This window comes from Polistes dominula, unplaced genomic scaffold (assembly GCF_049000335.1).
Source record: "Polistes dominula isolate Pdom_NZ unplaced genomic scaffold, Pdom_raw_medaka contig_31, whole genome shotgun sequence".
Taxonomy (NCBI): domain Eukaryota; kingdom Metazoa; phylum Arthropoda; class Insecta; order Hymenoptera; family Vespidae; genus Polistes; species Polistes dominula.
In genome coordinates, this window is record NW_028300925.1 from 8,934,985 (window position 1) to 8,960,120 (window position 25,136).

Below are 25,136 nucleotides of genomic sequence, written 5' to 3' on the forward strand. Positions count from 1 at the left end.
TGAAATGGAAATACAAACAACCACTACCAACTTGCATCGAATAAATATAAAAATATCTTGATTATTAATAAAATTCGATTTAAAAATACTTTCGTGGAGGGAATATTAGTAACATTTCAAAATGTCACAAAACTCAATAATTTTTAATAATTTTTGAAAATTATCTTAATACATTTTCCTCTTCATTTAAAGTTATTTCTTTTCTTTACTTTTTATAGTTAATCTATTTAATAAATTTAGTCTTTGTAATTCAAAAAAATACATATTAGTCTATTATTTTGATTTTAATAACACACATGTGCGCGCGAGAAAAGTCTTAAGTTGCATTGTATCTTTCAAAAGCCAAATAAACAAATAACATTTATATTGTTAACATTCTTAATTACAAAAATTTAATAATTTGAATTGTTTATTTTTTTTCTTTTTCAAAATGAATGGTTCAGAAGAAGAAAATGTTGCTGAACTTGTTCAGAAAATGGTCATTTCATTTTTTGGGGAACAGAAGCCAGGTTAGGTCTATAATATTATAAACGTTTGATTTAATATTGTTATTATATTATCATCATTCTTTATATTATATATTATTACAATAAATAATATTTTTATCTTAATATTTATATTAAACTAAAGTAATTCACAATAACTTTATATTACAATACAATTTTTATTATTTATGTTCATTATAAAGAAAATTGTTTTATAATTGTCTATGTCAATTACAGAAGTTATTAGAAGATTTATGAGATTCTCCTTGGAGTTATTTTCATCTATTCAAGGAATAGAAACGTTGAGGGAAGATGAAATATTGGTTGCTAGTTCTATAAGAAGTAAATTGTCGTCACAAGATGCCATAAGATTTGACAAATTGCACAATGATCTGAGAACCGGGGTAATTGAACACTTTACAATTGAAATTTAGTACTTTGTTATTATTACTTTTGGACTATTATCTATCATTATTATTTTTAACAATTTTTTATATAAAAAATGTATTTTAAATGTATACTACATATAAATAAATTTATATAATCATTATTTTATTTTATATAGCCCTTGAGAAACCGTATAAGCATTCTAGTGTTTTTATTTAATCTGAATCAAACAACCGAACAAAGAAGGGACAAGCTTTTTTCTCTTCCAGACATAAAACCTAGTTTGAATACTCCGATTGTGTCTGTTAGCGGTAATCAAATTTATATATACTTTAACACATTAAAGCGCAGATGAGAAATTTAACGTTTGAACGCGCTGGCAAATTTTAGCTACAAAAGCACTAACGCTGGACTTAATGCGTATTTCTGAACGAGTAGCTAAAGAAAATATTTGATTGTTTTCAAATTATCGTATACGTTTTGTTCTTTTAATTAAAAATGTAAATTAAAAATGTAATTATATAATTCACTCATACAAGTAAAAAAATTCCGCAACATTTCTCAAACGATAGACTCAGAATCTCGTGTTAACGTGAGACTGGCGCTTAATGTGTTAATTATTATCTTATCTTTTACAAATTGATTTTATAAATTAATACAATTGTTTAATGGTTTGTAATTAGGACAACCATCTCAGTCGTCATGGAATCAGGGACAAGTGATTTCGATAAATACTATGGATACAAATTTACGTGGTTCTCTTATAAATCAGAACAATATGTTAAGAGAAGAATATGTTTCCGAAGATGTATTGATTCAAGATTTAATATATTGCTTTCAAGGTATAGAAGGGAAATTTTTAAAATTAGACTCTAATTATGGATTTCAAATCGACCCTGTAGTGAACATCAGTAGTTCGCAAAAGCAAGCTGTTTTGAGATTGAGTGAGCTTGGATATTTGTATAACACTTTACGTAGAAGTTTAGAAAGAATATCTGCTGCTGGTATCGGCAGAGTTGCTGAAAGTTTTGTTGCAGTATTGCAGAAAGAATTATCTGAATATTATAAGTTTATCGCTATAATGCAGGAAGAAGTAAACAGGTATTAAAGTTTTATAAATTTTTGTTTGTCATGCCATTCTTAAATGACTGAATTCATATTAGGGCACAAAATCAACTGGGTTATTATGGAATTACACTTTCACATTTACATATTTGGGCATACGATCCTTTGGAAACTTTGAAGTGGCTAGCAAGTGTGACAAGAGCTTGTCAAGGCCAAAAAGGAGGATTACTAGCTTCAACTATATACGAGTTCAGTTATCATGGTGATGCAAATGCAAAGAAATTAATGAAAAGAATTTTGGAAAGTGTCTGCGTTCCTTTGTATAATATGTTAATGAGATGGATCACGGATGGACAATTGGATGATCCGTACAATGAGTTTTTTATTGAAACATGTGCAGATGTAGCTGGAGATAGAATGTGGCATGAAAAATATCAAGTTAGAAATACAATGGTGCCTTCTTTTATTACTAAAGGACAAGCAAAAATGATATTAGGAACAGGAAAAAGTATTAATTTCTTACGCGAAGTATGTAAGGACTTTTCACCATGGCAAGGTCGAGAAACAGAAATGTTTAAAAATACAGAAGACCAATATAATGGTTTGATTTATTTCATATTTTTTCACATTTATTCTTTATTTTTTTAAACAATGTTTGTGTATTTATAGCAGTTGAGATATTTCTTGATATGGATCCGGATGGTCGTTTACAAACAATAATGGATGCAATTTATAAAGAAACATCTACAAGAGTTGTTGAAATTCTAACTAAACAATGTCACCTTCTTGATCACTTACAAGGAATAAAAAGCTATGTACTACTTGGTCAAGGACACTTTATTCAACACCTCATGCATTTATTAGAGTAATATAATAACATTTGTTTAATTTTAAAATAATATTTTTCTAATATATCTTTTATCATAATTGAAATTTTCATTTAGAAAAATTTAAAAAAATTAAAAAAATAATTATTTTAGACCGGAATTAGCCAAGCCAGCAAATTCTTTATATCCACATAACATATCATCTATATTGGAAACAGCCATAAGAGCAACAAGTACAAATTTAGAAGATATAGATGTACAAAGACGTTTGGATGTTAGATTATTAGGACCTTCGGATAGTGAAACGGGATGGGATATTTTTATATTGGATTATAATGTTGATGGACCTATAGGGACTGTAAGTAATCATTATTTATCAAAAATGAGAATACATCATATGTTTTTAAATAATTAACTTATAAAGATATATTATACACTTACATTACTTTTAATCCAGATTTTTGAACCATGTAGTCAGACTTATCAAACAGTATTTTTTGCATTATGGAGAGCTAAACGAATGGAATCAATATTATCTGCAATATGGAAGCAACAAATTACGTCGGCTAAAATATTTCGAAAAATGCCCGAAATTTTGCCAATTCAAAATCAAATTCATCTTATTACAAGCAGTATGGTTCATTTGGTTCATCAATTGCAATATTATTTTTTATTTGAGGTAAAATTAACTTTTTTTCTAATGAACCTGTTATAATCTTGTATATATACACAAATGTAAAAGTTTTTAAGCTAAATGGAAATTTAATCATTATTATTAATTATTATATATATTATATTATATTAAAAATAATAAGTTATATTATTATATAAATATAATATTTTAGGTAATTGAGTGTTCTTGGGATGCATTTAATAAACAACTTGGACAAGCATCCTCACTTGATGAAATAATAGCTGCTCATGATCAATTCGTAGATACAGTAAGACGTGGTATCTTATTAGACGAAAAATCTCAAGTAATTATTTAATTCTATTTTAAAATATAAATAAATTATGTAATTAGAATAATTTAAATATATATATATATATACATATATATATATATACATATATATTATGTGTATTAGGAATTAATGGATCATCTACGTTCTGTGTATAGTCCAATTCTAGATTTACAAAATCTTGTAGAAACATTTCTTATACGTGCTACTCAAGAACACGAAGCAAAATTATCTACTGAAAATTTTACGCAAGTCATAAGTGAACAAACAAAATCGTGGGGACGAAGTACCGCAAGTGATATAGATACCAAAGAACGACAAACAGCATTTTTAAAATATTTGAATACTCTTTCTATTCAACTAAGATTATTATACAGAACTTATCAGGTAATAATCTACAATTATAGAATGTACCATGGATTGAGAAAATTGTGATTACTTTATAGTAACATATATTGTTCGTTATTCACATATACTGCAAGTGTTTTATTTAAACACAATATGTTTTCTATTTTGTAGGATAGAGTGAAAAAATTTCTACTAATGCTTGCCTCAGCAGAAGACGTTTCTTTGCAATTACTCAGCGTACGACTAGATTTTAATGAATATTACAAAAGAAAAGATAGTCGATTAGTTGCGCCATTGACATATCAGCATCGTAGACAGAGCGATCAAAGTTTTCTTATCGCTAAATGAAGATTATTAACAAGAGATTTACTGAAAGATTTTTAGACTAAAGATATGATTGTTAAATATACTTATATATATTACTTTAATACTTATTGTTGGGCAATATTTTATCCTAAATTAATAATGTCATATGATTAATATTGATGTAAGTTAAACTTGAATCATTAATTGAATTAAATATTGCCCAAGACTAATTTTAATTAATACTCAACAAAAAATGTATTGTTTATAGAAATGATTTATTTTTTTATAGAATATGTGTGAAATGTCAAATTTTAGTGTATTTTTTCTTTTCTTAAGTTAATAAAGAAGAAGTTTATATTTCTCATATAGTTAATACAAAGTAATATAAACGCGTTTTGTACATTTATCATTGTTATCTGACAAAATTAGAAATACAAATGCATAATTTTTGTAATGTATCTTGTTTTCTATTTTTTTCTTATAAAGTCAACATATTTAACTGAAATTAATTATTATTTTATTTTTTGTTTGTATATATTTTATAAGTATTTTATAGACTAACAAATAGATCTTCCTACGCATAATTGAAAGCACAATTCATACATGACATGTGCGTGCATACACATGTTTAATATGGAGAACAACATAGGTCATACACACGCGCAATAAACACTAGATTTATCTTCAAGGGTTATTTGTATATATTACCCGTAAAGATATTTTTTCTATATACTAATGAGAATAATATAATTATTTAGTGTGTATGCGTGTTTAGTATGTATAGGTATGTGTATATAAAGAGCTACCTAAAAATTTATTTATTTCACTGTTGTTTGTTTTTGCTTTATTACTTCCTTCAATGAGGTACAAATAAATTAATTTTCATGCAATTTTGAAATAAATTTGGTTAATTATTAAAAAATAATATTCAAAAATACCCTTATTTCACCTAAATTATCCATTGATAATTAACTAGTACGTAATTAGATTATTTCACAATTTAGATCATGTGTGACTCACAAATTTTTATTTACAAATTAAATTTGTTTCAATTATATGTATATATTTATATAAACGTCAAAAAGTAGAATGAATTGAAATGTAATACTATAGAATAGAACAGGATAGAAAAAAATACGGATAATACAATATAATATACACTGAGAGTGATTTAATGAAATATGAAAATGAGAGAATAGCTTATTAGACTCAATCAAAAGATTACCAATAGTATCAGAAGTACAAAGTTACATATGATAATTTGTTTACGAACTAATACTATAAGATTAGAATTAGCACAGAATTTTGTTACCAAGAAATAAGTACAAATTCTGCTTTTCTTTTTTTCTTTTTGTACAATTGACATTAATCCTATATTGTAAACCACATTAGTTCTTTAAAAAATCACGTTCGATGAAACGATAATGTATACATGTAATTGAGAGATTATTTCTTTTTTATTCACTCAGGATCACTTTGAAGAGTTTCACCATTAGTCAGAACTAATGCATCATCGTCAGCATCATTATAATCTAGAGAAAGAACACTTTCTCTTCTTTTCTTTTTATGCGTCCTTTCGTCGTCACTGCTAGGTGCACTTTTGTCCCTTTTCGTCCTTTCCCTACCCCTAGTTGCTCTAGTCAATACTTCATCCCCGTTAGTTTTTCCACTGTATTTATCGTAACTCTTAGTCCTCGACGTTTTCTTATTATTTTGATTTTCTTCGTGATCTTCTTCCCTATCACTCAACTCTTCATTTTCAACTTTAATTATTAAAGCAGCCGAATCGCTTGAGCTCTCATCGTTATGATCTGTTTGATTTGTTTTTCTATCTATCCGATCTACTCTTTCAATGCTTGCGTGTTCACTTTGAAGTAATTTATTATCTAGTAACGGTGAAGTTCTCGTTGTTTTACACATATCACTTCCTTCTGTCAATTTTGAGTTCTTAACATCTACTGCTAAGTTTTCCTCGGATTTTTCCTTTTTGATTGATGGTGTATGGGGTGACAATCCATTAGTTAGATTCATTGAATTATTATCACCAGAATTTATTTTCAATACCGTATTTTCTTGTTGCAATAAAATAACCGACTCTCGTGCTTTACGTAATTCTTGCTGCAGGAAATATATTGTACTTTGCATACCCTCCACGTCTTCATCTAAATCTTGAAGAAATTCGTCTAACTCTATTCGATACAACATGAATAAAAGTTATTATATAGTATATAATTCAAATAATAAAATTGCTTTTTAATTTTAATTTCATCATTATCTGAAACATAATATAATACTTTATTATACATATACATACCTGATTGAGATTTTTTAACTTCTTCACTGAAACTTCTTTGTAATGCAAGTTCACCCTCTAATTTAGCAATTCTTCCGCTAGCTATCATTCGACCTAATTCTTCATTTTCTTGATATAATAATCTACATTTGGCCATCAATCTTTTACCGGTGTTACTAAAAATACACATTTAATTATATATATATATAATAAATCTTGCTTAAACATTAAACAACTATAATTAATTACCTATCTGGTGTGAATTTCCATGCGCTTAGTTCGCTCTGTGTATCTTCTAATTTAGCTTTAGTTGTGACCAATTCTTGCCTCAATTTTTGTATTAAAAGATTAACAGCAGGATCTAGCAAAGCAGATCTCAAAGAAGTAACAGATGGTACTTGAGCTGCTTTCATCTCTGATATTTGATTCTGTTGGATAATAAAATGCTTTTGTGAGTGCATATGTTATATCCAAAATTATTAGGATTGACAGAATTAAATGAAAAATACATACGACACATTCTTGAAGTTCTTGTTCTTTAGAGGCAAGCCTTCTCACTAAGATTTTTTCACGATGAGAAGCTTCAATATGTTGTTGTCTGAATTTATCCTCGGATTCTCTCAATGTAGCTAATTCACCTATAAAATGGTATTGTGTCAACTTTTGCAATACGTATTTGTTTCTTTTACTATCCATTTGCATGGTTCACATATATTTTTGTTTTCGAAGAGTACTAATGTTAATGTTCTAATAAATAAAAATATAGTAAATTGTATTGATTACATGCGATAATAAAGTTATTATGCAAATTAAAATAGTATCTTATATCCCTTAGTACATTTAATATCTTTAATCAAAAATATTTGTTTCAGTATCAGCTTCCTAACTTTCTTCCGTTAGTTAATTTATTTATATGTGTGTGCGTGTTGATAATGGCTTTGATAAAACTAAAATATTTGTATTATTAAACATTATTTCTTCCTTGCATTTTAAAATGAAAGTAAAGTATTAAATAACTTTAATACTATATACACTATTAGCCCATTAGTTTTACTGAATCAATTTCATATTTGTATCCCAGAACATGAATTAAATTGTCTCCATGAAAAAGATATATTACTGTGTCTATATACTTCATTAACGATCTAATTTAGATTTATTTTCATTTTCTTATAAGTTTCTAATAAAAGCAGTTTTTATTTGTCCAAATGAAATGTCTAAAATATTTACTCTAATTACGATATAATAGAGTTATTATTCTTAATATATTTCGTCAATGGCAATTATTTTCATCATAGTATGTATAAGAAATACATACAGATATAATATTGATAGTACTTATAGACAATAGTGTGCAATCACATTTAATATCTTTTAAAAATTCATATACTTTTAGATTTTTTTTTGCTTATTATTATGAGATTATTGTTGCGTATATATATATATCTTATAAGTGATATATACATATCTTATAGGTGATATATACATATACATATCTATAAACACAATAATTATAACAGTATCATTCAACCATATTAAATGGATAGAATGAAAAATCAGATAAGATAGAGGATGCATAAATTTAAAAAAATAGGGTATCCAATTATACACAAAGGATTCCAGATGGCGACCAGATCAATTAACATTTTCAAGACCCACCATAATATTCAGGACCAGCACAGTGTTTTCTAGGCCGAAGGATGCATGGGACCATTCTTTACATTCCTCTGGGTTGTAAAGTTAGCATCGGGGTAGATGTTATATCCCTTATGATCCTCATAAAGTGAAAACTTCATATTGAATGTGTACACATACACGCACACACATGTTTCATTGCCAACTTTAATGCTTATTACACTATAGAACATGCGCAGCACACCGCACTTTCACTTATAAGATCAAATTAAAAATAATATTTCTCTTTCAATTTCACGAAATAAAAATAATTAAAAGCAGACATACAGATGTTAAATGAAAAAATTCATTTTATCTGCGTAATATGCACAGCATCACTTTTTTTTTCTTTCTTTTTGTTTTGATTCGCACTATACACCTTAAAAGAACACGCATGTTTTAGAAAAAAGTATAATGCATCTTGAAGTTTTGCATGATGTGTATAGACTTCTTCCATAATAATTATATTTCATGTGGCAAGTTGCACTATAAAATTGTCACCTGGTTTCCACAAATATAGTGTATCACTCATTTCTATTATCTTTTTCTTTTTTTCTCTTTTTTTTCAATGCACTTGAAAGACAATAATATATATCCTTTTACTCTTACTACATATAAAAAAGTAGTCAATGATATAATTTAGAAATATGTACAATATTATATCTGAAATGCACATTGCGATTCAGATAAGTTAACTAAGATTAGCAATAATAGGAATACTCAGCATGCTCGATTCAACTTAATAAGCCCCAAAAAATGAAGAAAACTCCAAAGTATACTTAATTAATTTTCTAACTAATTTATAAATAAATTCCCTTTAACTTAGAAACTTATATATATAAGTATATATATATATATATATATATATGTATATATATATATATACACTTATGTATAATGTATATATATGTTTAACATCATTATTATCCTATACACTGATTTAAAACAGTTGAGATCTAAGCTTAATGTCCCTATAAGAGTCTTATCTCATGTGAGAGATTGCAGTGTTCTGGCATTCATTAATCTGGTTAAGAAATGTGGAGAGTGAGTTGGCCTCACTCAAGTGATCTCAGTACCTTCCTGGGCTGCTGCTTGGGCCTCTAGATATTCCACATATAAGTCCTGTTCTTGCCACTTGACTGCCAATTCGTCTTTAGTTAAGCTATCCAATTGTTGTCCTGTAAGCTTTATACGCCTTGGCTGCCGTGGAGAATGTGGACTACAAGCTTTAGTCCCTGTCCCATTGCTGAGCGGACTTCTTGGCGAAGATGGTCCTGTTGATTTAACCTCATTACACTCCTCTGCCATTTCACGTTGCTTTTTTACTGCACGATCATATAAAGGATTGTCAGAATATCTGTTTGAGTTATCTGCAATCCTTAATACTTTAGTTACAGCTTTGTTAGAGATAGGTCAGTGCAAATAGTAATAAGATGATGCCAAATATCTGTGAAAGACAAAAAAAGATTTATTAATATTAGAAAAATAATTGAATATTACTTAATTATTATTCAAACTTTTTAGTATAAATAACATCTTCTTTAATGTTAGAAAAAAATGGCTTTTTACAAATCTAAGAAATATTATCTTATACACATATTTTAGTTTTCTTTTTTACAAATCGCTAATAAATTTATTAATAAGTGTAAAATTAATTTTTTATGATGTGATGAATATCAAGTTACGCGAGAGATTTTTATAGAGAGAAAAATTACAGATTATCTGATTCCAAGGATCAGCGTGTATAATCAAAAGTACATAGTTGTGACGCCATTTCGTGAGGACATATTTTCGATTAGAATTTCGTATCTACAGTTTAATTTAAACTATTATTTAATTTATAATTTTCTATGTACAAAAAAAGGAAAAATCTTTAAAGGCAAATAATTACGTAATTTCAAATATATAAACATAGTTGTACATTCATACAATCACAGAGATAATCCAGATGTTAAGCCATAAGGTAAATTTCTATCGAAGATGTAACTAACTTGCTGTTACCAACTGTCAATTTTATTTACTGAATTTTATTTTCTCCAAAATAATTACATGCTACGTACCCGATGAAAATGATATTTGCATATCATTCATAGATGTCAATAAAGAAAGTTTGATCGTGCATGATGAAAAATGCATCTATTTATACATATGTATGCGTTTACAAGTTGGCAAGTACACTACGAAATGAATGTTCACATTTACTTGAATTCCAACCAATTTAAAATCCTATTCGATAATAATTTAGCTTTTTTTAAAACTAGACTAATACTTTTATATTATACGAACGAAAATTACGCGAAATTAAGAAAGGTCATTGAAACTTGCAAAATCTTTCGATACTACTCTCGTATTATTGGCAATGGGAGAAGAAACCCGTACATTTACACACATCTAAACTGACCCACCACCTAACCACACATACAGAAATAAAACAGAATGGTGGTACGAACAGGCACTTCGATTTAATCTCGAAATTCGAGTTTATGCGCATGCGCCATTCACAGAATGCTGAACCTGGATTTTCTTTCTTTTTGTTTAAGTTAAAAGCTTTTTCAATTAATATTATATTTTTCTTTTATCACTTAAATATCACACAAATATGAAATGTACAAACGTAAATAATTAAATTATTTATTTGTACTATTTGATCTTAACCATAAGATCGTTTGATTTTGTACAAAATATTAATATTTATAATATACGAGTCTATATTACTAGTTTTATATAATATAATAAAAAATTCGAACATTAAATATTTATTGCAGTCTTTTAAAAACATTAACTAAATAAAGATTTAAAAATTTCGTCTCTATTTTGGGGCTCGGTTTCTCCTTTTATATTTCTAATTTCCTCATCTGTGTCCCTTTGTTTGATTTTAGGTAAAATAAACTTTGTTGTGTTTCCTTCAATTTTCTTTTTACTTAACTTCTTACTTCTATCAATATTATTAGAAATGTAATTAGTTTCTCTCTTTGCTTGTGCAATTTCTGTTTGAAGTCTTTGCTTGTGAATTGCTCGTTCATATGCTAAGCGTTCACTTAAATGAATCCATTTAAATCTAAAAGAAAGAACATAAATATTAATATATAATTTGCAATTAATAAATAATACATTATAAAATAAAAATAATAAAGTACATATAAATAATAAAGATGTGTAATTACTTAGCATTTTCTTACCTTGGTAAATATTTAATATTCCATATGACATCAAAGAATTTACTTTTCTTACGCATTGAAATTTGTTTGTTATTTAATGTCGTAGCTACATATTTGGCTACTCTCTTACTTTCAAATTCCACCCATCCTTCTGTAAAATGTTTTATCGGCTTTTTTTCTTACCACTCTCCGCTGTAGAAATAAACTTTGTTATAAATACAAATATCTTATTTTTTCAAAGAGATTATCCTTAATTCTTTTATTTTTAAATTGCAACAGAAATATCTTAAAAAATATTATGTTATAACTTACGATTTTCAGCAAGTTGTAAATATACTCTACCAATTTTTCCATAAGTGGAAAACATTTCTCTAACCGTAGTAATGTTCATATATTTAGGAATAGATGATAAATAAATAATTCCACTTTTTTTCTTTTTGACACTTTCCACTTCCTGTCTATCAGACATTTTTTATTATGTTTATAAAGATCCACATAAACTAAAAACTTTTGTATATGCTTAACCAAAATATGTATATACTTTCATATATACTTAAGTACTTGCATATATATAATGATTTCTATATTTAACCAAAATATGGTTAATAATTAAATATTTTTATTCTATTTTATTTCAATAATAAAAATACAAAATAATATTTTCTATATAATCCAAAAATTCAATAATTATAATAAAACTGAAATGTGGTAGGTTGCTACAATATATAAAAGGTTAGGTTATTCACAGGATGCTCTGGAAGAATTAAAATGGAAAAGTTGGTATCACTGAACTGCGCCATAAAGGGACGGAATCAAGGTACTTGTATTTCAACGTCAAATTACGACATTTATATCAACGTTATCAGTTAGATTAATTTTTATCGTGTAAACTACCGGCATATAGAAAGCATACATTTAATCAATGCGACTAAATTTTACGAATCTTAAATCCACATCGTATAACTTTTGTACGATGCAACAATATAATCGCGTAGCAACTATCGACGGACATTTACATTGAACATAGGGAACGGTTGTAGCTGATTCTGATTAAACTACGTGGATACAGCAGCTTATGCTAAGGTACTCTGTTGCGACTATTGTTGTCACAATAGGTAAATTAATGCTGCTATAATTAACTGTATCCTTTGTTTTGTGATTTTTTTTCTTTTTATTTTATTATATTCTGGTCGATTATCGTTCTTTTAGTGTTTTTTTATTTCTTTTTTCTTTCTTTTTCATTTGTACGCGAATATGTGGAATTGCTTCTCCCGTGTTCACAAAGAAAAAAATTGATGTGAACGACTAATCTTTATAAAAATGCTTTATTTTTGCGAAATAATAGATCAAGATTTAAAATATGAAGATTATTATTAATTAGAAAAAATATATATATATATATATATATATATATATATATATATATATATATATAATATAAATATTAAATTATTAATAAATAATTTGATAGGTAGTATTTGTAATACTTGTTGTTAAATTATTTTATTCTGTATTTATTTATTTGTTTTTTTCAGAATAAAAAAAAATATTTTAAATATTGTTTTTAAGTGTCATGACATTAAATTAAGTATATATTTAAAATAATACTTATTTGTGTGGTAAGTAATCAGGCTAATGAAATAAGAATAATAAAAGAAACATAAGGTGGTACATAGTAGTAAGATTAAAGTTTAGGATAAATATAAAAAGTATTTTTAGGTAACTAAACAAATAAATATCTTTATAAAGGACGTATTAAGATAAAATTCTTCGCAGTCATGGAGTCTAATGATAGAAAAAATGTATATCTTTCTAAAAATCCTGATAATTCTTTAAATTCTGGAATGAGAGATACTATGATTGTTAATCCTGGAAATATACCCCCCGGTAAGTTATATTTCATTTTTTATTTAATTATTATATATTTATATGTACATATTCACATATATATAATTTGCGAAAAGTCAATTATACTTTTGTAGAATGTGGTGACGGGGTAATGAAGCCTGTTAGTGTTTCTGGTGTTTCATCCAATCAAGCAAAGTGGTCTAATGCTCAAAATAAAAATTTTATTATTAATGCTGTTCCGGTTAAAAATGAAGTGAGTTTAACTTTGCGATAATTTAACTTTAGTTTAATTATATGATTTTAATAAATATTTATTTGATTTACTTATGTATATTACTAGATAGTTCACCTTGAAGGTGGGACTCATTGCAATAAAAAGATGTATTACTACGATAGACATTATGGTCATGAAGAAATTGAGAAACCAACACGTAGAGGAACTAAGAGATATAGAGACAAGGATGCTCCAAAGCGTGCACTGTATGTATACCTTTGTTCACATTCTATGTTCTTTGTTTTTCTAATCTTTATTAGATACATATAAAAGCTTTCTACTTATTTGTTATTAGTTCAGCATTTTTCTACTTTTGCCAAGAATTACGTGGTAAGATGAGAGAATTGCATCCGGAAATGGGTGTTGGTGATATTGCTAAAGAATTGGGTAAACTTTGGATGACAACCGATTTACAAACTAAATCAAAATATATGGCTATTGCTGAAGAAGATAGAGTTAGATATGAAAGAGTATGTAATATATTTTTGGATAAAACATAATTTTAAAAGATAATTAATTTGAATGTTCAGTACATTTTAAATACAAATTAGAACAAAGAATTCAAAAAAAATTAAATCTTTCATTAAAAATTTTCTTCATTAATTTTTTCACTGTTCAGGAAATAATAGCGTACAATAAGAGGATGAAAAACTATGATCCAGAAGATGTTGGAACAGTGTAAAATAGCAACTATAAGAAATAATCTTATAGACAATATATATGGTCTTAAATTCATGGATATATAATAATTTTGAATACTAATCTGTTATAATTATTCTTTGTATATAATATGTACACAGTCTATATTAATATCCAAAATGAGTACTGCTCTAGATTTTAATCTTTCACTAACAGTAAAAAAAAATCTATGACTTATCGGAAGAGAAATAATTTATAATTATACTTTTTAGTGATATAAGACATTTTATGAAATATTTTCATTCGGCATATATTTTAAGTTTTGAATTTTATCAGTATGTTCTTAAAATTGGTCTTTATATTATCATATAGAGTGAGGAATATAATAAGGATGTTCTTAAATTGAACAATACTGATAATGAATCTTTGCTGAAGTTCTCATTGAATTTGAGTTTAAACTAGACCTTATATTTTTGAAATATCCCAAGAAGGAAATGTAAAATTTTATTAATGTTATCAAAATTATTTTTACGAGATAATGTGTGCTATTATATTTACAAAGGAAGTATAATATTGATATCAATATAACAGTAATAAAAACAACTATAATGGATATAATATATTATTATTATTAATAATAATAATAATAATAATAATAATAATAATAATAATAATAATAATAATAATAATAAAGTAATAATAATAATAATAATAATAATAATAATAATGATGATGATGATGATGATGATGATGATGATGATGATGATGATGATGATGATGATGATGACGATGATGATGATGATGACGATGATATGCAATTATAAGTATATTATATTATAAAAATCGTCATATTGTAGAAAGCAATCAAGCAAATAGAGCTTTGTACAATATGCTTGTTTTATTCAGTTACACACATATTATATACGTTTGTAACAATGGATGCTTGAGTACTCAAGATATACATTCAAGGCTCACTATAGCATATTCATATATACATATACATTCAATTTATGTGTATCTTGTTCTTTTTTAAAAAATAAATATATAACAAAATAAAATGTATTTGAAATTATAATATTTTTTTCACCCTTAATTATCTAAATAGTATACGGTCATAAAAACAAAGGGAAAGTAGGTAATTTACATCCTTTTTTTAATAAGTTTTTCTAATTTTTTAATTTGACCTGCTTCATGCTCAGGACTTTCTTGAATGGTACTATTTCTCGAAGTTAACGATAAACCTGCACTTTCTGGTTGCTTGAATTGTTCTATTAATTGAATTTGTTCTGTTTTTTTAAACCCTAAATAAATATAATGAAGATAAATTAATAGTATATATCGTAGTGATATCTGATTATATGAACGATCATTACCTTCATATCTAAGATTTTTTGAAATTCTGATACTTGTAAATCTGGTAGGTGCATCTTACATTCTTTTACAAAGTCATTCGGCGACATGACAATTTTAAGAATCATTTCAGCATTTGTCATACCTTTATTAACAATCTGTTTACGAAATAAAATTATTATTTATTATAATAATTGTTTTGAAATGAATATATTACCTTTGTATAAGAAGCTGGTGGTTCTCTCTGAATTTGATAGCCAGTAGAAGGTAATTTTAAAAGTTCTGTTTTCAGCATATGAACATCCAGCAATAATTGTTCCGCACCTACTGCACTTAACGGTTTACATTTATATAATTGTTGCACCAATTTAGTTATAAAAGAACTGTAATAAAAATTTCTATTTAAATTATAAATACAATTATATTATAAATAAATATTAAATAATTCCTGTATTAGAAAAATATTATACTTTGCGAACTTCACGCATAATTGTGTGAAATATTTCCGACAAGAAGATAATCTATCTCTTATCGTGGGAATCGTCTGTCGTAGATGTACCACTATTGTATTAACATAATTACTTTGATCTCCAACCGTTTCTATAGAACTCCATTGTATCTGAAAGAAAACAGGAATACGATTATTTTATGTTTGTTTCTTTAAACAAATACTTATATTTTAAATATTGTATCTGTGCAAGTTTATTAACAAACTCTAAGAATATTATATTTATTTATTAAGTTTAGTTAATGTACCTTGGTCATTGCAGTTAATGCAGAATCGCAAGTTGCTTCTAAGTCTTGAACGAGTAACAAGATACATTCTGAAATAACACTAAGGGCAAATGTTTAAAATTACATTTAGTTTAGTAAAATTTTGCAATTTTTAATATCAAAATATGAGATAAAAATACTGTACTCGTGAAAGATATCCTGCTCTTGAGATAAATTAATTTTTTTCGCATAACATTGATCTGTTTTTTCACGTAATTTTTCTTCTAACTGTTGCGTCGTTTCTAAGCAATATTCTGCCGTTGTTAAAATGCTGAAAAGATTCTTAAATGTTCATTTATTTAGCAAGAATTTTTTGAATATTTAAAAAATGTTAATTCACTTTTACCAGCAAATACGTGCTTGTTCTTCTTTACAAAATTTCGTACTTTCACCTTCTTTTAAAAAATTTTGAACATTTTGTATAAATCCGGATGTTGATAAACCACGAAAATCTCGTGTTATACTACTCATACTCGTACTAATTCCTAGACTGCTTCCATTTCTGTATCCAAATTTGTTGTATGAGCAACAAGATAGTTAACAGAGAATCTTAAAAATTAGTATATTGATAAATATTTAGTACTACTAACTTAGGTAAATTATTTTGAAGTATCTTCACGGCGTATTCTCGTAAATATTTTTGAAAAGTTTTAGTAAGGTTCAGCATTATTATTCCTGTACTAAGTTGTGTGCACTGTAATATACATTTTTTATAGAAAAGAAATAATTCAGCACACGATAGAACACTGTTGGAGCCTTCATTATCATCAAAATCTTTTCCCCCTAGTGGTTGAGTTTTAGAATCAGATACAAATTTATTCATTAAATCGGCTAGATTACGGTCTAAACTGTCGATATATATATGTAAGTATGGTTCAAAACATTTTCCTATGAGGTTTATAAAATGAGATGTTTTTGACTTTTGATATTCCACCTGTGTGAAAAAAATTTTTATATTACTATAGAAATATTTTAAGAAATATTAAAAATAATCAAATTAATTTTACTTGTTCGTCTTCCTCAAATGGGTTTCCAGATCCTTTATTGTCTTTATTATTCACAGTCGAATTTTCATTTTCAGTAGATATTGCAGTATTATCGGTAGATAATTTGCTTCCTGCAAAACGTTTAGCTAATAATGATTCAAAATTCGCTGTTCTTTGAATAGCATAGAGTAACAATTTGACATCTATTTCTGCACGTCTTTTATGCATCAATTTGGTCAAAGCATCGTTTGTAACAGAACAGAATTGAATGGCAATACGTTCAGATACTTCCCAATCGGGTGGAAAGATTGTACCGAATTTAGATTCAGAGTCAAGTAAATGTTTCTTAAGCCATGCATATCGTTTGTCTATTTTATCTAGCCATGCGTAATCCTGATTTTCGTCAAATAAGTGTGCATATTCTTTTAATTGAATATCTATAAACCATGTTAGTAGATCTTTCCTATTAAAAATAAGAAAGAAAATTATTAGCATATAATTTTCCTACATTAAATTTTGTATTGTTTTCAATTATTTTTAGATATACATTATTTTTTTTGTAATTAGAAAAATTGGGATAATAGTACATACTTTACTTTTGGATCTAATAAAGATATTACTACGCATCCATCTGTCAGTTGATTAAAATATTTTGGATTTTGCCCGGAAAATGTTTCTTTGAAATCTGTTGTAATCTGTTGAGCTAATTCAACATGTATTTGTCGAACCTGAAATAAAGAAAGAAATGAAAATTATTTTATATACATTTACGTTAACAATATAATATAAAATATCTTACTTCATCTGATAATTTTTTAATTTCTGGTATATCCATGTAACTATCGAAGTGTTGCATGACTTCTGTCATTGCTTGTAATGGATTAATAATTTCTCCGTATTGTTTTTTCTGTATAAATATTCTAAAAGTAGACATAAATATATAATATATAATATTTTAAATAAAAATTTAAAGTACAAAGAGTATAAATATAAATAAAATGCATACTTTAATGTGTCAACTCCTTCGACAAGTATATGTAAATGATTTAATGTTGTTATAGAAGTTACAAGATTTCTTTTAGCGAAATCTAATTGTTTAATATCTCTTGTGATCTCTTGGACTTCATCTTCGGATTTTTCCGCTTTATTTTTTATATCCTTAATATGAATAAATAATTGTTTAATTACTTTTTGAGCATCTTCTAATGCCGCTTTACCGTCTTGACCTATATTTGTCTGTCCGCATACAACAGCGCTCATCTCTTTGTCAATAGTATCAATTTTCTGTTCCATCTCATTCATTACATCATCGATATTAGACAAAGATTGTTCGGTTGGAAATATAGAGTTAATATAATTAACGACTGTGAAATTAGCTTCATCCAATGGATCATCGCTGGATAATACCTATTAATTAATAAAAAATAGACAATATATAAATACAAAAGACAGATAATATATATTATGCATGTATTGTATATGCTCTCAAATGTTATTAATACCCAATTAAATAGATGTCAACCTTGATTTATAAGGTTAATAGAGTATAAAAGTTAGAAATAAATAAGAGCACAAACCTGATCTATAACATTTTGTACACTCGAAGGGAATGTATAAACGCCAGATCGTAGATCACTCAAATCACTATCTTCATTAATTTCCATTATGTTTTATTATCTTTGGGATATTATCTTACATGATCTTTTTCTCTTAATTTCTAACCTCTAATAAAGTGTTAAGAAATTTTTTTATACACTTCCATAGCGTTAATATTCTTTCTTAAAATTATAGAATAAGTTTCCTTTGTTAATAATTAGATAATTTCTTTTTTGCAAGTCAATCTATTCTTACTATTTAAAAATGACAATTGATATTGTTTCACTGTCAAAATGCTTCACCATTTTATCTTCAATGCATGTGCGATTTTAGCGTCACGTACGAACAAAATTTAAATTACGAATCTAACAGAAGAATCCTCACCTTACTTCTAACCTATGGAGGGTAGAGGTAAGGAGTAGCATCTCTTATGGGAGAAAATGTAAAAAAGTATCCAGCGTTTTCTGTCAATAACAGTTCAAAAACCTTCCAGAATGGCGCTGATGTAGACACTTGGTTAGGGACCCTGTGGGGGGGACGAGCCAAAGAATTTTGGGGGATAGGAACTTATGTAATCAGGTGATTGCGCGCGAATGAATCAAACATTTTAAATAGTATAAAAGTTGTATATAGAAATGTGGGAAATGCAATGTCCGCGGGCCGAATGGCTAGTTACTGACCACCGTAACGACTAATGAGGAAGCCGGACACAACAAGGGATTTCACCTTTTTTATTTGCGATCTCTCAGAACAGATTTTATTCAACAAAATACAGAATTTATACACACACGCACAACGAGATACAGAATGATTATTGATACGGAAGAGAGAGCAAGCGCAGTCGACTGATAAGCTTGGCGAGTGATATCGAACTCCTGTCGAGAAATCCGTTGGATCGATGATCTCCGAGAAGCGAGGAGATGATCCGGGATGTTCGTTACTAGGCCCGACCAATCAGATTCCCAGGCGCAATTATACCACGAGTTCTGACCAATCGACCGCCTCTACATCAAGGTTTGGTTACAAAGCAGAGGCAGAAAGTGTCGCTGAAAGAAACGCGCACCTCTAGTAGTTTTTGGGTACGTCTGCCGAACTTGGCGCTGGCAGCCGCGAGATGTCGGCACCGTCCTGGTGCATGTAGAGGGTTTCTCTATAGTAAATATAATATTAGACTGAATTTGTTTTATGATCTTTATTGTTAGGATGCGACTTGCTTTTCTTTCTTGTAGTCCAGTCAAAATAGCCCTGAAATCGGGTTTTTGAGCTATACGGCTGAAAAAATATGGAAATTATCAGAAAAATGCGTACAATACTGTGGGCAAAGTAAAAAAGTTCTCAACCACCGGGAAAGGGGTGAAAAAAATTAAAAACTACCCCAAAATACGATTTTTGGATTATATGTTGAAAATATCAAAAAAAGTTTCAAATAAAAGTTGTAGAGCATAAAATTTTAGGCCTATCTATATCAGACCATTTTTCCCCTAAAACGCACCCTTTCACCCCTACGACGGTTCAAAGTACTCAAAAAATGAAAATTCAATAAAAAATATAAAAATTGGACTTTTAAAAATTTTTTTTTTTAATTATCTTTAAAAAACTACAAAGAACAATCGTAGGGAAACAAAAAATTTTTTTTTTCATCCCTTCTATTAAAAATCAAGGGGTGAAAACGGTTTTTGCTCGATATTTCGCTTAAAACGGGTTATTTAAAAAAATTTTCTTTTTCATATGAATTTTTAATTTATTTTTTAAATTTTGGTGTTGAATTTATATTTATAAATATTTACCTGTAGGAAATATCCCAATTTAAAGACAGGTAATTACTCCCTTAGTCCTACGCCTTTGTAGAAAGAAACAGAAAATGAAGCTATCCTGCTCTTACTCATTGTGACGTAGTTTGCCATGGCACGCATGCGCAAACTCCTAACTTCCATGCGTGCAAGAGAGATAGACAACCTATTGTTAGCTTCGTCTAAATGTAAACAGTATAACGCGATGAAACCCTTTTTCTTAAATATATTCTCTTTTTCTTCTATATTCTCTATAGCTCGAGGGTCTCGCGCGCATCTGTGACAGCATGATAGATTTTTGAAAATATCTCAAAAAGTAAGCGAGATAAAGCGATTTTGTATTAATTATGTTTTGTAGACAATTTTATTTGCTACAAAAAAGGTTCAGTACTAAAATATATTATCTTCCTCACTTTTCGAGATATATTAAAAAAATTAAAAAACTATTCCCACCTTTTCTTACATTTTTGAAAATATCTCAAAAAGTAAGCGAGATAAAGCGATTTTGTATTAATTATGTTTTGTAGACAATTTTATTTGCTACAAAAAAGGTTCAGTACTAAAATATATTATCTTCCTCACTTTTCGAGATATATTAAAAAAATTAAAAAACTATTCCCACCTTTTCTTACATTTTTGAAAATATCTCAAAAAGTAAGCGAGATAAAGCGATTTTGTATTAATTATGTTTTGTAGACAATTTTATTTGCTACAAAAAAGGTTCAGTACTAAAATATTTTATCTTCCTCACTTTTCGAGATATATTAAAAAAATATGATTACTCTCTTACCTGATACTTTTTATTAAGTTTCACCACTGACAAGGACAGCGCAAGGTCTTGCCCTCTCGGATTTTGTTCAAATTTTGCAGGATGATAGATTTTGCTTACCTTTTTACGAATATATAGTGTTATAGGAGCCACTACTCAATTATTTTTGAGATATTTGCAATAAAAAATGCTTATGATGCTATCTAGTGTTTAAATTTATTTCTGAAGTAAGCAATGGTATGTAATAGGTTTAGGATATTGACAACGATTCGGCGATTCGTTCCAATAGTGGCCGAGTGTTTTTAGGGTTCGAATCTTGAGAGATAAAATTTTTTTTTTTCTATTTTTATATGTAAAGATACATAATAGAGTTTAAATAAGTTGAAAATGAAATGTCTTAAATGACTAGAAACCTTATAAGAGTTTTTTTTTTTATTAGCATTTGTATATGTTCTCAATTCTCACTATTTTCAAAATAAATATCAATGATTAGACTGCTAAAATTTCTCAAAAAATCACGAAAATATATCAAGACTTTTCTTATTTTTGTTAATTATTAATCTTAATCAGTAATTAAGACTTTCCTATGCTTGTTATAATAAAAAAAAATATGTAAAGTGTTTTAAAATACATTAATAGAGAGAAATAAATGATAAAATTTATTAAAATGTAATAAAAAATTTTTTTTTAATTTTTAAAACTCGAAAAAAGATAGTAGTTATTGAAGGCCCACGGCCAGAGCGGCCTAAAACGTAAAATTAGTAGGTTTGCTTTAAAAATTTTGAAGAAAATCTAAATATGCACTCACTTTAAAAAATGCAATTTAAAGTTTAAAAATCGAAAATTACGTATTAAGACACTTTAAATAATTTTTTTGAATTTTTTTTCGAAAAGTACATTGAAAAACAAAACTTTTATGTCGAATGGTAATTTTCATTTGGATGAGTTTTAAAAAAGGTACGGGCTAAAAACCACAGAAAGAGCTGCTTTTTGAGAATTCGATATCTTTGGAACGGCAGATCAAAAAATGCCACAATTTAGGAGGAAGGGTTTTTCAGTGGGTACTAAAAGATACCAAAAAATGGCGGAAATCAAAAATAAAAATTTTTAAAACCGTCCGATTTGGCGTGGAATGCCCCATATGTACAGAATAATATTTATTACAAAACAATAAAAGCATTTCCCAAGTGAGAATAAGATGGGGGATTCCCAAGGCTGAATCCCCAGTGATTCAGCCCTACGTGAGAATCTGAATGTACCCTGCCTACATATCGATGCCGAAGAACACATACTTCTGATTCCGCAAAAAAATTAATTTGTCTCGATATTTTAGTATTTTTTCAAAATCATTGATATTTATTTTGAAAATAGTGAGAATTGAGAACATATACAAATGCTAATAAAAAAAAAAACTCTTATAAGGTTTCTAGTCATTTAAGACATTTCATTTTCAACTTATTTAAACTCTATTATGTATCTTTACATATAAAAATAGAAAAAAAAAATTTTATCTCTCAAGATTCGAACCCTAAAAACACTCGGCCACTATTGGAACGAATCGCCGAATCGTTGTCAATATCCTAAACCTATTACATACCATTGCTTACTTCAGAAATAAATTTAAACACTAGATAGCATCATAAGCATTTTTTATTGCAAATATCTCAAAAATAATTGAGTAGTGGCTCCTATAACACTATATATTCGTAAAAAGGTAAGCAAAATCTATCATCCTGCAAAATTTGAACAAAATCCGAGAGGGCAAGACCTTGCGCTGTCCTTGTCAGTGGTGAAACTTAATAAAAAGTATCAGGTAAGAGAGTAATCATATTTTTTTAATATATCTCGAAAAGTGAGGAAGATAAAATATTTTAGTACTGAACCTTTTTTGTAGCAAATAAAATTGTCTACAAAACATAATTAATACAAAATCGCTTTATCTCGCTTACTTTTTGAGATATTTTCAAAAATGTAAGAAAAGGTGGGAATAGTTTTTTAATTTTTTTAATATATCTCGAAAAGTGAGGAAGATAATATATTTTAGTACTGAACCTTTTTTGTAGCAAATAAAATTGTCTACAAAACATAATTAATACAAAATCGCTTTATCTCGCTTACTTTTTGAGATATTTTCAAAAATGTAAGAAAAGGTGGGAATAGTTTTTTAATTTTTTTAATATATCTCGAAAAGTGAGGAAGATAATATATTTTAGTACTGAACCTTTTTTGTAGCAAATAAAATTGTCTACAAAACATAATTAATACAAAATCGCTTTATCTCGCTTACTTTTTGAGATATTTTCAAAAATCTATCATGCTGTCACAGATGCGCGCGAGACCCTCGAGCTATAGAGAATATAGAAGAAAAAGAGAATATATTTAAGAAAAAGGGTTTCATCGCGTTATACTGTTTACATTTAGACGAAGCTAACAATAGGTTGTCTATCTCTCTTGCACGCATGGAAGTTAGGAGTTTGCGCATGCGTGCCATGGCAAACTACGTCACAATGAGTAAGAGCAGGATAGCTTCATTTTCTGTTTCTTTCTACAAAGGCGTAGGACTAAGGGAGTAATTACCTGTCTTTAAATTGGGATATTTCCTACAGGTAAATATTTATAAATATAAATTCAACACCAAAATTTAAAAAATAAATTAAAAATTCATATGAAAAAGAAAATTTTTTTAAATAACCCGTTTTAAGCGAAATATCGAGCAAAAACCGTTTTCACCCCTTGATTTTTAATAGAAGGGATGAAAAAAAAAATTTTTTGTTTCCCTACGATTGTTCTTTGTAGTTTTTTAAAGATAATTAAAAAAAAAATTTTTAAAAGTCCAATTTTTATATTTTTTATTGAATTTTCATTTTTTGAGTACTTTGAACCGTCGTAGGGGTGAAAGGGTGCGTTTTAGGGGAAAAATGGTCTGATATAGATAGGCCTAAAATTTTATGCTCTACAACTTTTATTTGAAACTTTTTTTGATATTTTCAACATATAATCCAAAAATCGTATTTTGGGGTAGTTTTTAATTTTTTTCACCCCTTTCCCGGTGGTTGAGAACTTTTTTACTTTGCCCACAGTATTGTACGCATTTTTCTGATAATTTCCATATTTTTTCAGCCGTATAGCTCAAAAACCCGATTTCAGGGCTATTTTGACTGGACTATTGTACACTTCTCAACGGCTACGCACAGACTGTACTCGTCTGGTGACCACACTTGCTAGCGTGGTTCCCTAGCCTTCTAGTAACTTAGATGGCGCGACCATCGGTCGTACCGCTACATTACTCCCTTCGGAGCATTTTTCTTATTACATAAAATGCGCAACTTAAAATTATAGATGTTTACAAGTATATAAAAATATAAAAATATATAAAGATATATAAAAATATTGCATTATCTCTATCCTAACCTAATAAGTTTTAATTGGTACATACGAATCGGTATTGCAATCTTTTTCGACGAACGCTGGTTTTAGTCTTTCTATAGATAAATTTATATGTTTTCCTTTATAGTTAATTTTGAAAATATTATCTGTAAGTCTTTGTATAATTTCGTATGGACCTTCGTAAGGCGCTTCTAATGGTTTTTTTACAGCATCGACCC

At 27.8% G+C, this 25,136-nt stretch overlaps 5 protein-coding genes across 26 annotated transcripts; 2 read left to right on the top strand and 3 right to left on the bottom strand.

The window, feature by feature from the left end:
* The first annotated feature begins 111 nt into the window (after positions 1-111).
* On the top strand, positions 112-4,926 carry Grip91 (gamma-tubulin complex component 3). 4 transcript variants are annotated; one of them, XR_016176141.1, is made up of 11 exons: positions 112-509; positions 723-889; positions 1,051-1,183; positions 1,556-1,973; positions 2,036-2,538; positions 2,607-2,802; positions 2,918-3,122; positions 3,222-3,443; positions 3,610-3,741; positions 3,914-4,113; positions 4,246-4,433. XR_016176141.1 is itself a non-coding variant. In XM_015333966.2 (11 exons), the coding sequence occupies exons 1-11, from the start codon at positions 431-433 to the stop codon at positions 4,420-4,422; spliced, it is 2,493 nt and encodes an 830-aa protein (XP_015189452.1). In that variant the 5' UTR covers positions 112-430; the 3' UTR covers positions 4,423-4,926. The 4 variants fall into 4 exon arrangements, 3 of the variants coding, with proteins under 3 accessions (XP_015189452.1, XP_015189453.1, XP_015189454.1); XM_015333966.2 differs by having other exon boundaries at positions 3,853-4,113; positions 4,246-4,926; XM_015333967.2 differs by having other exon boundaries at positions 2,610-2,802; positions 3,853-4,113; positions 4,246-4,926.
* On the bottom strand, positions 4,637-10,808 carry fl(2)d (Pre-mRNA-splicing regulator female-lethal(2)D). Of its 9 annotated transcripts, none has more exons than XM_015333970.2 (6): positions 10,408-10,808; positions 9,424-9,794; positions 7,187-7,311; positions 6,923-7,101; positions 6,695-6,849; positions 4,637-6,569 (listed from the first exon to the last, which is right to left on the bottom strand). In XM_015333970.2, the coding sequence occupies exons 2-6, from the start codon at positions 9,653-9,655 to the stop codon at positions 5,842-5,844; spliced, it is 1,419 nt and encodes a 472-aa protein (XP_015189456.1). In that variant the 5' UTR covers positions 9,656-9,794; positions 10,408-10,808; the 3' UTR covers positions 4,637-5,841. The 9 variants fall into 9 exon arrangements, with proteins under 9 accessions (XP_015189456.1, XP_015189458.1, XP_015189461.1 ...); XM_015333972.2 differs by lacking the exon at positions 10,408-10,808 and adding an exon at positions 10,277-10,378; XM_015333975.2 differs by lacking the exon at positions 10,408-10,808 and adding an exon at positions 10,239-10,345.
* A 154-nt stretch (positions 10,809-10,962) lies between these two features.
* Positions 10,963-12,098, bottom strand: LOC107073365 (uncharacterized). Its single transcript, XM_089171264.1, is given in 3 exon segments — positions 10,963-11,405; positions 11,527-11,710; positions 11,818-12,098. Coding segments are annotated over 3 exon segments (621 nt in total). The 5' UTR covers positions 11,975-12,098; the 3' UTR covers positions 10,963-11,125.
* A 147-nt stretch (positions 12,099-12,245) lies between these two features.
* On the top strand, positions 12,246-15,328 carry LOC107073364 (high mobility group protein 1.2). 10 transcript variants are annotated; one of them, XM_015333982.2, is made up of 6 exons: positions 12,246-12,322; positions 13,225-13,392; positions 13,470-13,606; positions 13,694-13,833; positions 13,923-14,097; positions 14,247-15,328. In XM_015333982.2, the coding sequence occupies exons 2-6, from the start codon at positions 13,284-13,286 to the stop codon at positions 14,307-14,309; spliced, it is 624 nt and encodes a 207-aa protein (XP_015189468.1). In that variant the 5' UTR covers positions 12,246-12,322; positions 13,225-13,283; the 3' UTR covers positions 14,310-15,328. The 10 variants fall into 10 exon arrangements, with proteins under 10 accessions (XP_015189468.1, XP_089027386.1, XP_015189463.1 ...); XM_089171260.1 differs by having other exon boundaries at positions 12,304-12,322; positions 13,255-13,392; XM_015333977.2 differs by lacking the exon at positions 12,246-12,322 and adding an exon at positions 12,323-12,620 and having other exon boundaries at positions 13,255-13,392.
* Vps53 (vacuolar protein sorting 53) lies at positions 15,145-19,452 on the bottom strand. 2 transcript variants are annotated; one of them, XM_015333998.2, is made up of 13 exons: positions 18,954-19,452; positions 18,383-18,783; positions 18,176-18,296; positions 17,968-18,104; positions 17,398-17,839; positions 16,981-17,324; positions 16,737-16,892; positions 16,536-16,661; positions 16,373-16,451; positions 16,087-16,235; positions 15,834-16,014; positions 15,640-15,774; positions 15,145-15,567 (listed from the first exon to the last, which is right to left on the bottom strand). In XM_015333998.2, exons 1-13 carry the CDS (start codon positions 19,038-19,040, stop codon positions 15,538-15,540), a joined length of 2,388 nt encoding a protein of 795 aa, XP_015189484.2. In that variant the 5' UTR covers positions 19,041-19,452; the 3' UTR covers positions 15,145-15,537. The 2 variants fall into 2 exon arrangements, with proteins under 2 accessions (XP_015189484.2, XP_089027381.1); XM_089171255.1 differs by having other exon boundaries at positions 15,145-15,569; positions 15,641-15,774; positions 15,834-15,999; positions 18,954-19,450.
* Positions 19,453-25,136: the final 5,684 nt, after the last annotated feature.